Genomic DNA, 11,720 nt, shown 5'->3' on the forward strand with positions numbered 1-11,720 from the left:
TGATTGATGACCCTAGCCTTGACCTTTTGACCTTACCGGAAGTACTCCGGAAGTGACTAATCGATTCCAGGGCTGTGTCCCAATTCAGGGTCGCATGCTTGAAGTACGCGCACTACGCGCACTACGCGTACTACGTACGGTGCGTACTATAAGTACAAGAAGTGCGGAAGTGAGAGGCGTGCTGTTCAGGTTGCCTAGCAACCATGATACTAACCGCGAGAAACGTTAACCTCTTCGACATGTCAATGGCTGTGAACAAAGAGAAACTTGTAAATAACTCATGAAAGAATAAAGTTACGTTGAAACCAAGCACACCATTGTTGTTCTTGTGACATTACCAATAAGTTTGATGTGTCACATGACCCTCTTCCTATTGAAAAAACAAAAGTTGTATCCAAGATGGCCGACTTCTAAATGGCTACCATGGTCACCACCCATCTTGAGGAGTTTGCTCCCTCACATATACTAATGTGCCATAAACAGGATGTTTATGGCACAACTTCACCAGATGTAGCTCAAGCGCGCCCCCGGACAGTGCCAGCAGATTGAAACTGAAAAACAAATTGTAAGCGATACAAAAAATGTAGTTTCAATTAATTGTTTTTTCACTATCATTTTTTTTTAAACTTTCAATACAAGAATACATTTATTTCAGTTACAATATTTTTTTCTCAGTTTCATTTTAAGGTGGCATCGTTCTAACCCCATACGGATTCTGACTGAGAGACACCATACCACTGTGTTCGGCCACGATGCGCTGAGATCAGTGAGCACATACTGTATGTCTCAGTTAGTTTAGGTTGTTTTGCACTTTATTGTTGAGTAACTGAATTTCTCTAAATTGTTTTGATTTATAATTGTCGCATTTGCAATAACTTAGTTGGATTGTAAGGTTTAATGTTTTCATATATTTTTTGGAAAAGTGTTTTACAATACGTTGCATTAATGCATAGTTTGTATGAGAGAGATGTTTTATTTTTTGTCATTTAGGTCAAATATGACGTCATCAAACTTCTAAGTTGTGAATTAAAGCTAGAACAGCATAATTAATATTTGAGTTGCTGACCCTGTCTGTTGACAGGTCTGGTTTATTGTACACTGGATTGCTCCTGAGGTGCGAGCCTTCCCACCTGGACTTTGAAAGACTGAGATTCGCTTCTTTCTTGATGATCTGCTGCACTTTGCGCTGTGGTAGGACTGTATCACTCACACTTTCACACACAGCTGGTTATAACACCACTGACTGACATTCTCTCACCCCTATTTTCTTTCACACCCTGGGAGTTTTTGGACTTTACCCCTTGGACATGTTTGTTTGGGACTTTAAATGATAAGCTGTTGTGTAGAACATTCTCCACATGTGAAAGGTGTGTGAGATTTTCATCTGAATGAACACTGAATTTGTGTAATCTGCTTTCTATAACAGTTAAGGAGGCAGGTTACTAGGGTGTCCCAACATTGAGATCAAAAGTTACTATTTTTATGTGTTTTACTTTGCTTTCATTTGTTGTTCTTTTCTACAATTGTAAATCGCCTTTAACCTGTGGTTGTCAAACTCATGCTTTATTTCACTAAAGCCGGTTTGTTCTTTTGAGTTACATTCTTGTCTCTGTGTCTCATTAAAACACATCCCTGTGCTTCTATAGTCGAACCTATTGGCCCATTAATATATTCTGTAATTAATAATAATTAATATTGTTTTTTCCTGTTACTGTGTTACACAACCATGTCCAGGTACAGTACACAATGTTCCTGCTTAAACGGTGCTGAACCGGTGCTTAAAGAATGGAGAACACAAAATTGGTCCAAAAACCTCTCATGTTCAGCTGTTTTTTTGTAAAAAGATAACAATGTTAGCCTTTTCTGCAGCTATGGGGCATATATGGTATCACTCTTGGCTGGAAGCAGTGCTTAAACAATGGAAAAAACACAAACTTTGTCCAAAAACCTCTCATGTTTAGCTGTTTTCCACTTCTTTCCACACTTCTTTGGTCATTTTAGCCTTTTTGGCCAGGGTGAAGGGAGCATCTGCCATCAAACAAGAGGACAGCCGCATGTAGCTATGATGATGTTTGCTAGTTCACCTTACATGCATTAATGTAATAACGTGGTTAGCCTACTCAACGTAAATTACACACGAACAACATTAAGCTACTCACACAGAGAAGAACGGCTGCTGCTGCATCATCATCCTCATCATTTCTGCTACACTGGCAGGGCTAGGGGCCAGGACTCTCCTCTTCGGGTTTTTGGGGGATGTTGCTCCGGGTCCGATAACTGGCAACCCACCCGACGTGCACGGTGTGAGGTCTGGCAGCAAGCTATCAAATACGGCGCATTTCTCGGCTTTTAAAAAAACGCTATGCGTCGCCAGGTGTTTCATCGGATTCGAGGTGTTACCTCCTTTGACAGTATCACAGTATCAGCTTAAAGCACTTGTTGATGCTGAGTTTGCATCTTTTGCTGTGAAGTACAGCCAGACTTTGACCACTTCGCCTTTTTAATCTGTAGCTCTGCTCTAAAAGAACGTACGTACCTGGGCCCGCCTACTATCCTTGGAAAGGTAAAATGATTGGCTAGAATCCAAAGTGTATCACATCTCAGGAAAAAAAAGCACCGAAATGTGCGCTGCTTTTCGGTCTGGTTACTACCGTTTATGTCACCGGATACCGTTACCCATCCCTACATATAACAGACAATCAACACAGGACGACATAAAGTGCAATGTGCAAAGACAGAATAAAATGATATTGTGTGTGTGTGTGTGTGTGTGTGTGTGTGTGTGTGTGTGTGTGTGTGTGTGTGAGATCACAGCAGCAGGTTCATGGCCTCACAGGCAGCTCACGGGCAGGATGGAAGCAGTTTGTGCATGAAAAGCAGAAGTCCCAGTTTGTCACTTCAGGTTTGACTGAGCTGTTTCCAGAAGAGCTAAAATAGACGTCCAGCTGCTGAGATCAGTTCCACTCTGTTGGGTTTCTTTGTGACTGTTTCCTGCCGGTATCATTACAGGTCATTTTAGAGTTTTTGGAGTGAAGCAGCTGCAGCGTCCTGATGATCTTCCTCCTTTTATCGTTGCTGTTAAAGCAGAAATAACCAGATTATAAAGGAGTCTCACTCATGTTTCTGCACTCTCATCCAAAGACAGTTCGGTACTGGGACCATGTTTGTTTATTTATTACAGGTTAATGTTCAGTCTCATGTCTCTGAGGTGTATCTTCTTTGCTGATGACACAACTTTATTGTAGTCAGGAACATTTACAGCAGCTTCTGGATCCCATGGAACGTGAGCTGGTGACTGTTAGTAAACTGCTTTGATTGTAACACATGCTATTCACCTCTCTCTTCACTTAGGAAAAAATGTTTAATATTAGGAAATCACTCATTAAATATTCACAAAAAAATATAATAAATGAAGTTTCACAGCAATATTTGTGAAGCGGTGCCAGGAGACCCGAGACAAACATCAGCTGGATCATTTTACTTTGAAAAACTTGAAAAAACATGATAAAGTTGCTGTAGTTTTAGGACACTGACATAGTCGTGTCATCAGACTCCTGAACACGCAGAGACTGGACTGACACACACACACACACGCACGCACACACACACACACACACACACACACACACACACACACACACACCCACACACACACACACACACACACACACACACCAAGTTACTTTTCAAAATACTTAGCATTTTGCACATTTCCATTGCACTGTGTTGTCTTGTTTATTTGCAATTTTTGCACATTGCACTTTACGTAGTCGTGTGTTTGTCTGTTATATGTCATGTGTAGCACCAGGGTCTCAGAGGAAAGCTGTCTCATTTTACTCTGTACTGTACCACTGCACATGGTTGAAATCACAATAAAGCCACTTGACTTGTATATCTGTACATTGTCCGTACTACATCTGTATATTTGCTTTTTGTATAGCAATATAAACATCTGTACACTTAGCTTATTTGTACATACTCTGTTCATAACTGTTCCCACCTTTCACACTATCCTTATCTGCATATAATCTGCTCTTATTGCACTTACTGCTCTTGCACATCTGATTAGATGCAAACAATATTTCAGTCTCTGTTTATACATTTGTAATGACAATAAAGTTGAATCCTAATCCTAAAGTCAACAAATTCATCATTTATTTAATTAAATGCAATGAAATTTAAGGATTTATTAGATGATAATATTAAAAGACACAGAAGACAGTTACCAGGTAACATCCAGAAGCTGTTTGAAACGAGGGATAAAGGAGGGCTCGAGTGACCCGACAGAGATAAGCAGAGGAGAATGGATGGATTTAGTGTTTGAAGCAGAGGTTTTGTTGGTTTGGTCTCTTTCTAACGTGTTTATTGGGAAGACAAACAGATGCCTGACTGACATGTGCACTGTGAGTGTATTAATAAAAACTCACAGAAGGCTGAAGTCACCACACAGAGCAGACTGTGTGAAACAAATCAACAGTGTCAAAATAAAGTGAATGATTAAACTCTGAATGGAACATTTAAATGAGAAAAAAAAACTTTACAAAAGAGGAAGTGATGTCACAGACGTCACAGAGCAGTGTGATGTTGACTCATGTCATTACATGCTGACCTTTGATGACTTTTGTTTAGCTCCTGTGCCGTTAAAACCATTAACTATGAAATAATCACCAGAAAATAAAAAAAATTATTGAATGTTTATTGAACCTTCTGACGAAACATAAAAAACAGAACTTAAAAATGTAACATTCATTTGCATATGTGAGTTTTAATTTGTATCACATTTGCTGCATCCAGCAGGTTATTGTGTAAAATGTAAAATGACGATGTAGAAGTGTGAAAAACTCACGCATCAAATATGAGACACTTGGAGTTAAAGTTATTATTTTGCTTTTCTTCAATCTGCTATTTGCTGACATGTTCAAATAATTTGTTGGTTAGTAAAGAAACAAGTTGATAAATAATGAAGTGAGATTAGGACACAGTTTGGTGCTTTCTGTCATCAAACAGGACTGAGGAGGAAAACCAGCTCAGAGAGTTTGAAGGTTCTTCAATGACACAGTAGAAGAAGAGCTGTGAGGCCACAGTAAAGTTTCAGAACTGAACTAACTCTGTCGGAGCTTCCACAAACACTGATCAACACACTTATTAAACCTCCTGTCATCTAACCCTCGTTTTTGCTGAGTTCTCCCTGTTTTACCTTTTGGAACCTGAATCTGTTTTTTATAAATCCAAATTTGAGCCGACACACTGGACATCTCAAAAAAACTCAAAAACACAAAGTTCCTCTTCAGGGATGAAAGTAAAAAACTGTAATTTGGAATCTTAATGGAATACAATCTAGTTTAATTTTATCGTTTTATCCATGGAACTGAAAATTCATGGATCTGAGCATTGAAATATCATTTTTTTAAAGAGGTCGTGCACACTGCTGGATTGACTGTATTTAGTCAGCCGTGGCAGAAACCTGGGATTGGTAATAAATATGATAATCTCCTAAAACTACATGGCTTTTTTTCTCCTGCTGATTAAAATAAAACCTTAACAAAGCTGAAGAACTCAAAGTGCATCAACCGTTTCTTTCACCATCATTCTGTAAAACGCCGGCGAACGCTCCCAGTGTTTGATACCATTTATCCCAGTGTTTCCCTACCACTGTGGCGCAGCACATAGGTGTGCCCTGAGAAATGATCAGGTGTGCCGTGGACGATTATCTGGTTCCACCTGATTAGTCCTCGAAGTAATCGAGTAACGGGTGGAACAATTACATTCTCTTCCACTAGAGGGCAGTACAACTACCAGCTCTATTTAAATGAGTTGCCAACTGGCAGTAAAACAATCGGACCTGGTCCTGGAGAAAACTCAGATGCAGATGAAGGTCCTAGCAGGAGTAGTAGTCAGAAGAAAGTACAACAGGTACACTGGGGACAAACCGAGCCGATACCACTGTACCTGGTGTGCAGGGAAAAACTATCAATATACTTTCTGTGATATTTTTGTTGGTGGTGTGATTTTTCCAATGTGAAATATGTGCCGTGGCTCCCAAAGGTTGGGAACCAGTGGTAAATAAATGAAATGCAGTAAATAACTTGAGAGAGGTGCACAGAGATTTCAATGTTTGAAGATGCTAACAATGTCAAACAAAGCTTTCATCCAATAATTCAGTAATTCATCAGTAGTTTGAGCGTTATTGATCGATCAGTGAACAGATCAGGTTCTGATTGAGAAACTCAGAGTGAGGACTTCAGAGTTTTCAGCTTTAGAAACATTTAATTCTATCAGAGGATCCATCTGCTCAAACATAATGCTCAGTGGTGTCATCATGCTCGTCAACATCCAATGGCATCTCCATGGAGACATCATGTTTGTTACCTGTGGGCAGAGTGGAGAAATCAGGACAGTGCTGACGTGATCAAAGTGTTTCTGTGAGTATCTGCCTGAGTTTGTACCTGAGCTCCTGCTGCAGCAGATGGACAGGAGCAGGATGGTGCAGATGCAGGACGGGCAGAAGGCCAACAGGTGGCAGATGACTCTGATCCAAGACACAGAGGGAGAAGAAGGGGAGGAAGAGTTGGTGAGAGGAGGAAGAGTGGACAGAGAAGAACTGGCCTCAGAAACTGGAGGTGGAGGGACGGACTTTCTGAGAGTAGTTATAGGAGACCCTGCAGGAGACATGATGAAACAGGTTAATGAGTCAGCTCAGCAGGTCAGGTCTTTAAACACAGAGTTATGTCAGTGTTCTGACCTCGGACCCTCAGAAAGCTCTGAGGAGATGATCCAAATGTGTTAGAAGCGCACCAGTAGAGACCTTCATCAGAGTGCCTGACATTAGGGATAACGTGTTCTGCTTTAGACCCAAGGAGACGTCCATTCATGAAGAAAAAAGATGGAACTGTTTCACCACTCTTCTTCTTGCATTGCAGAGTAACATCACTTCCTGGTCTCACAGGAAGTGCAGGGATCTCCAGGATCACACCTTTTTCTGAATAGCAGGTAAACAGAGACAGACTTCCACCATCAGATTGGAGTCACACAGAGACAGAGACACAGCTGGAACATCTCACTGTACCTGAAACACTGATGGACACTTCATCGCTCTGCTGTCCAGATGAGCTTTCACACCAGAAGGTTCCACCGTAGGACGAGTTACGATCCAAAACGCACAAACTTCCACTCATCTCAGCTGCTCCACAGTCCTCAGTGGGTCCTCCGCTGGTCATCTTCACTGTCCATCCATCAGCTGTCTGTCCATCATCAACACAACTCAGAGACACTGAAGATCCACTGAAGACCTGCTGAAGGTTTGGACTGACAGACAGAGACACTGGAGGACAGACAGACAGATAATCACCACCAAAGAGGAGAGGACCAGCGTCACGATGATCATCAAACTTCACACCGACCTGCATCAAAACCAGAATCCAAATGTGGAGCCAGCTCACATGGGCATGGTTGCCATGGTAATTTGAATTTGACAGGATGCAGACCAATTAACTCTTTACTTGGCATGACTGACTACAACTGATAGGTGGGGGATGGCAACTATGGAGATGCCAGGGGAAAAAGAAGAAACCCAAAGAGTAAGTTCATGGATGTCTTGAAGGAGGATGTGCAGAGGGTTGGTGTGACCGAGGAGGATGTTGTGATAGGATGAGATGGAGGCAGATGACCTCCTGTGGAACCAGCTAAAGCAGCAGCCAATAGAAGACGAAGAAGACTGCCACTTATTTCAAAGTTCTCATCCAGAAATTTGGCTTGCCCTCTAAGGAACATCCTTGAAACCTGGGAGACCTACAAAACGTTTACCCTGATTTTAAGGGAGAGGTGGACCACCATCATATCCCTTTATAAATAAGGATAACAAAGAATCCACTTAAGGAAAAACTTTTATTTCTATCTTCTTTGTCTATTTAGTTGGCAAAACTGAATTTCTGTTGAGGTGATGTTGTTTTCACATACTGCTGTTTAGTATTTGGTTTGTTCTGAATAAATATCCATGTAGCTTGCCATCACCAGTGTGTGAATGTAATGGGTGGATGACTGGATATGTAAAGCGCTTTGGGGTCCTTAGGGACTAGTAAAGCGCTATATAAATACAGGCCATTTACCATCCATTTATTTCACAGTGAACCAATGAGGATGCTTACACCAGCTGTCAGTGATCAAAAAACCAGGGCACATCATGGACAGGTTGGCAGTCCATAACAGAGACATCACTGTCAGTTAATCTAACAAGACTCAAACTCTTGACCTTCGTGGTGTTTGGTGATGATGCCAAACCTCCACCACCATGCCAACTGTCAGAATACCATTCTGCTTAGTGTGTGTATTAGTTAGTGTGTGTATTAGTTAGTGTGTGTATTAGTTAGTGTGTGTATTAGTTAGTGCTGTATAAGGCAGGGTGCTGGAAAGGAGAGTCCGTCCACTAGTCGACCCATTGCTATGGATCATTAGATCCTCATAAAACCGTTACAAGACCTTGGTCCTCATAGCTGGCAATAAGTGGAACTCGTTCCCAGTGGGTGTTGGACTCTGCCAGGGTTGCCCTTTGTCACAGATTCTGTTGGTTTGGGAATCTGACCAGGATGCCTCCAGAGCATCTCCTGGGTGCTCCTGGCATGTCCACATCTCACCCAGGAACACTTTACTACTGTTTCCATTGTTTCTCCTGCCACTTGGTGTGATTTTCTGAAAACATGAAATTTCATTTCATCTATATGCTGATGATTGCCAGCTTGATCTACCTTTCAATCACTCTGATAGCTCATCGATTGGACTCCTGCTTGATTGTCTTAGCAAAGTTAAATCATGGATTTAAATGTTTTACATTTTTATGAACAAACAGTGGAAGCAATTTTATTCAGTCCCAATCGTTCTTCTGGTATCCCAAATGTTCACTTTGCTGCTCTGAGCCCTCGCTTGAAGAGCTCTGTTACTAATCTTGGGGTAAAAATCGACACTGCACTTAGTTTTGATGGCCACATAAATGGGGCGGTGAAATCTTCATTCTATCACGTCAGATCGAAGCTAAAGCCCTTTCTGTCCAGGCATGAACTTGGAAACTGTGATCCATGCTTTGTCACCTCTCGCTTCGAATACTCCAACTCTCTTTTAATGGGGGTTGGCCAAGCCACTCTGTCACGCCTGCAACTGGTGCAGCACGGTTTTTACCTCATTTAGTTCAAAATATATTGAGAAATGTACCAACACACATAAAGTATGGCTCAGTTAACCAGAGATGGAACTAAAGTGTGTCAATAAAAATAACCTCTGTGGCCATTAATGTTTCGACAGTTAGTATTAAAGACTATAAATCTGTAAATCATCAATTATAACTGTCAAAAATGTGTATGTGTCATCAGCATAAGAGTGGAAGAGCTTTGTTTAAGAACTTTTAAAGACCATTAAAAATCAGTGCAATCAGTACGTAGTTTTGAGGCACAGGCAGATTTTAAAGGACCACACATGCCTCTGACACATCGTCAGATATTCGTATTCTGAGTTTGAGTCAAAGCTAAATGTAAATAAAATAACTTAATTTTTTCTTTTGCAATTATTGTGCAAATGTATTCTAAATCAGCAAAGAATCAGTCTGCAGGAAATTGTTCTCTGACAGCCACACCTTGGAGAAAACTCATTTCCATCGTTTGCATCCACAATCTTATTCTTTCGGTCAAAGTCAGAGTTTGTGAGAATGGGTGAGGGTAGGGATGCAGATCGACTGATAAATCAACGGCTCTCTCTTCACCATGACGGACCGGCATCTGTCAGCATCTGCATCACTGCAGTCGCACTAATTCATGCAGGAAAGTTTCTTTATTTTTGTGTCTGAGAATTTTATGTTTAATGTACAGTACGATTCAGTCACTATGTGTCTTTTGCAATGTGATATTTTTATTAAGTATCTTGAAAAGTATTTGATATATGAAGTTAAAAATCCTTATTTAAGGTCCGTGTTATGTGACATGGAATGACTGACCGTGCCTGCGTAAACTTATTAACAAAATGTTTGCTTATTTTAATCATCTCTGTCTTAACACTGTTGATATTTATAAATTTGGACTTTTCCCTACAAACCATTTATTATACGTACGTCATAATACAAAAAGTAAAAGCCAGGATGTTTTATGCTTAACGCTTATTACCAAAAATATCAGATTATATTGTGAATAAGGCTGGATGTGTTGTTCTTTAATGCATCTGTGAACCATCCTGATACGTGGAAACAAGGGTGATGACAGACGGATATTTACTCTGGTAAATTATCCACAAAATCTACAACTTACTGTAAGTCTGTGACTACAGGGTCAATGAGGGACCTCTTCAAAGGGCTTTCCTTAAGATTAAGACTGGCGAACAGTTTATTTTAAAGACTTTAAGCAGTAAAAATGTATTAATGGAAAACGTACAGCTGGTGGAGAACATTGTGCATAAGGCCATTCACAACCAATGAAAAAGGCCATATTTAAAAAGATTTATAACTTATATGAAGAACTAGAATTTTAGGGCACTTCCAAAAGAATGAATAACTCCGTAAAAATGAGTAATGTTGGAAACATGTAACTGCTCTATATTACATGTAACTGAGTGTGATTACTGCTGTTAGACAAACATTTAGTATTGGCTCAGTTTATATGAAACGCACTCTGTTCTGTCACAGAGATCTGAATACTGGGAATGACTGCAGACTGTCTCCTGAAATCATAAATATAAACTTAGAAAAGACTCACCTGCAGAAACAGTCGGTGCAGACAGCAGCAGCACACACACACCTGCAACAGGAGGGCAGAGGTCACTGAGGGTCAGAGGTCAATGAAAGCTCAGTTCCGAAATGATGCTGTTTTAGGATTTTTATGTTCCTCGACTGAAGGAAAACCAGAACCAAGAACCTCATCCCGACTCTGAGCAGAACAGGTACTGAGCTCATGTACCTGCAGATACTCAGGTGATACATCAGTGGAAGCGTCCCTGATGCACTCATGCAGACGTGCTGTCTGAGCGCGTGTTGGATGAAGCTGTAAGGATGTTCACTCACCCTGGAGCAGACAGACGGACGCAGTCTTCATGTCTGAGTGACTGAGAGTCTGAAGCCTGAGCAGCAGAGATGCTTTCAGCTTCATCACTTCCCTGTTACACGCTCAACACTTCCCTCTGCTCCACGCTTTCACTACTCGTCTGACTGAGCTCAGTCAGAATGCACCTGCACAAAATCAGGCATCAAGTGAAGAATCCCTCTGTTACACCAACATCACAAGTTCATTATTAAATGATCTTTTTTCCATGTAATCCTGCATCTTAATCATAACAAGTGACCTCCTCCTGGTGTGTGAGTACAGATCCTGTCTGCCAAATGGAGACATTATTCAACTCTATTGACACAGGACCAAATCACAACAACAGTCGCCTCAAGGCGCTTTATATTGTAAGGTAGCTCCTTCAATAATACATACAGAGAAAAACCCAACAATCATATGACCCCCTATGAGCAGCACTTTGGTGACAGTGGGAACAAAAAACTCCCTTTTAACAGGAAGAAACCTCCAGCAGAACCAGGCTCGGGGAGGGGCGGCCACGACCGGTTGGGGTGAGATCACACTTTAAAGTGTCACTAGTCCATCATAAATCATGCTGACAGCGTCACAGATCTGAAGAGAAACCTACAAAACAGCATCATGTGGCCTCACCTGTGCTTCATCATAGCCACAGTCAGAGACAGGATCACT

General features: G+C 41.1%; 1 protein-coding gene across 1 annotated transcript; it reads right to left on the reverse strand.

Moving 5' to 3' along the window:
• Positions 1 to 4,675: 4,675 nt before the first annotated feature.
• On the reverse strand, positions 4,676 to 11,117 carry LOC146712193 (uncharacterized). The gene is made up of 6 exons (XM_085451964.1): positions 11,033 to 11,117; positions 10,728 to 10,769; positions 7,067 to 7,321; positions 6,743 to 6,979; positions 6,447 to 6,659; positions 4,676 to 6,369 (listed from the first exon to the last, which is right to left on the reverse strand). Exons 1-6 carry the CDS (start codon positions 11,115 to 11,117, stop codon positions 6,293 to 6,295), a joined length of 909 nt encoding a protein of 302 aa, XP_085308090.1. The 3' UTR covers positions 4,676 to 6,292.
• Positions 11,118 to 11,720: the final 603 nt, after the last annotated feature.

Source organism: Copadichromis virginalis, linkage group LG3 (assembly GCF_057382275.1).
Source record: "Copadichromis virginalis isolate Kocher_CV1m ecotype Utaka linkage group LG3, C_Virginalis_male_GT1.1, whole genome shotgun sequence".
In the NCBI taxonomy this organism is placed as follows: domain Eukaryota; kingdom Metazoa; phylum Chordata; class Actinopteri; order Cichliformes; family Cichlidae; genus Copadichromis; species Copadichromis virginalis.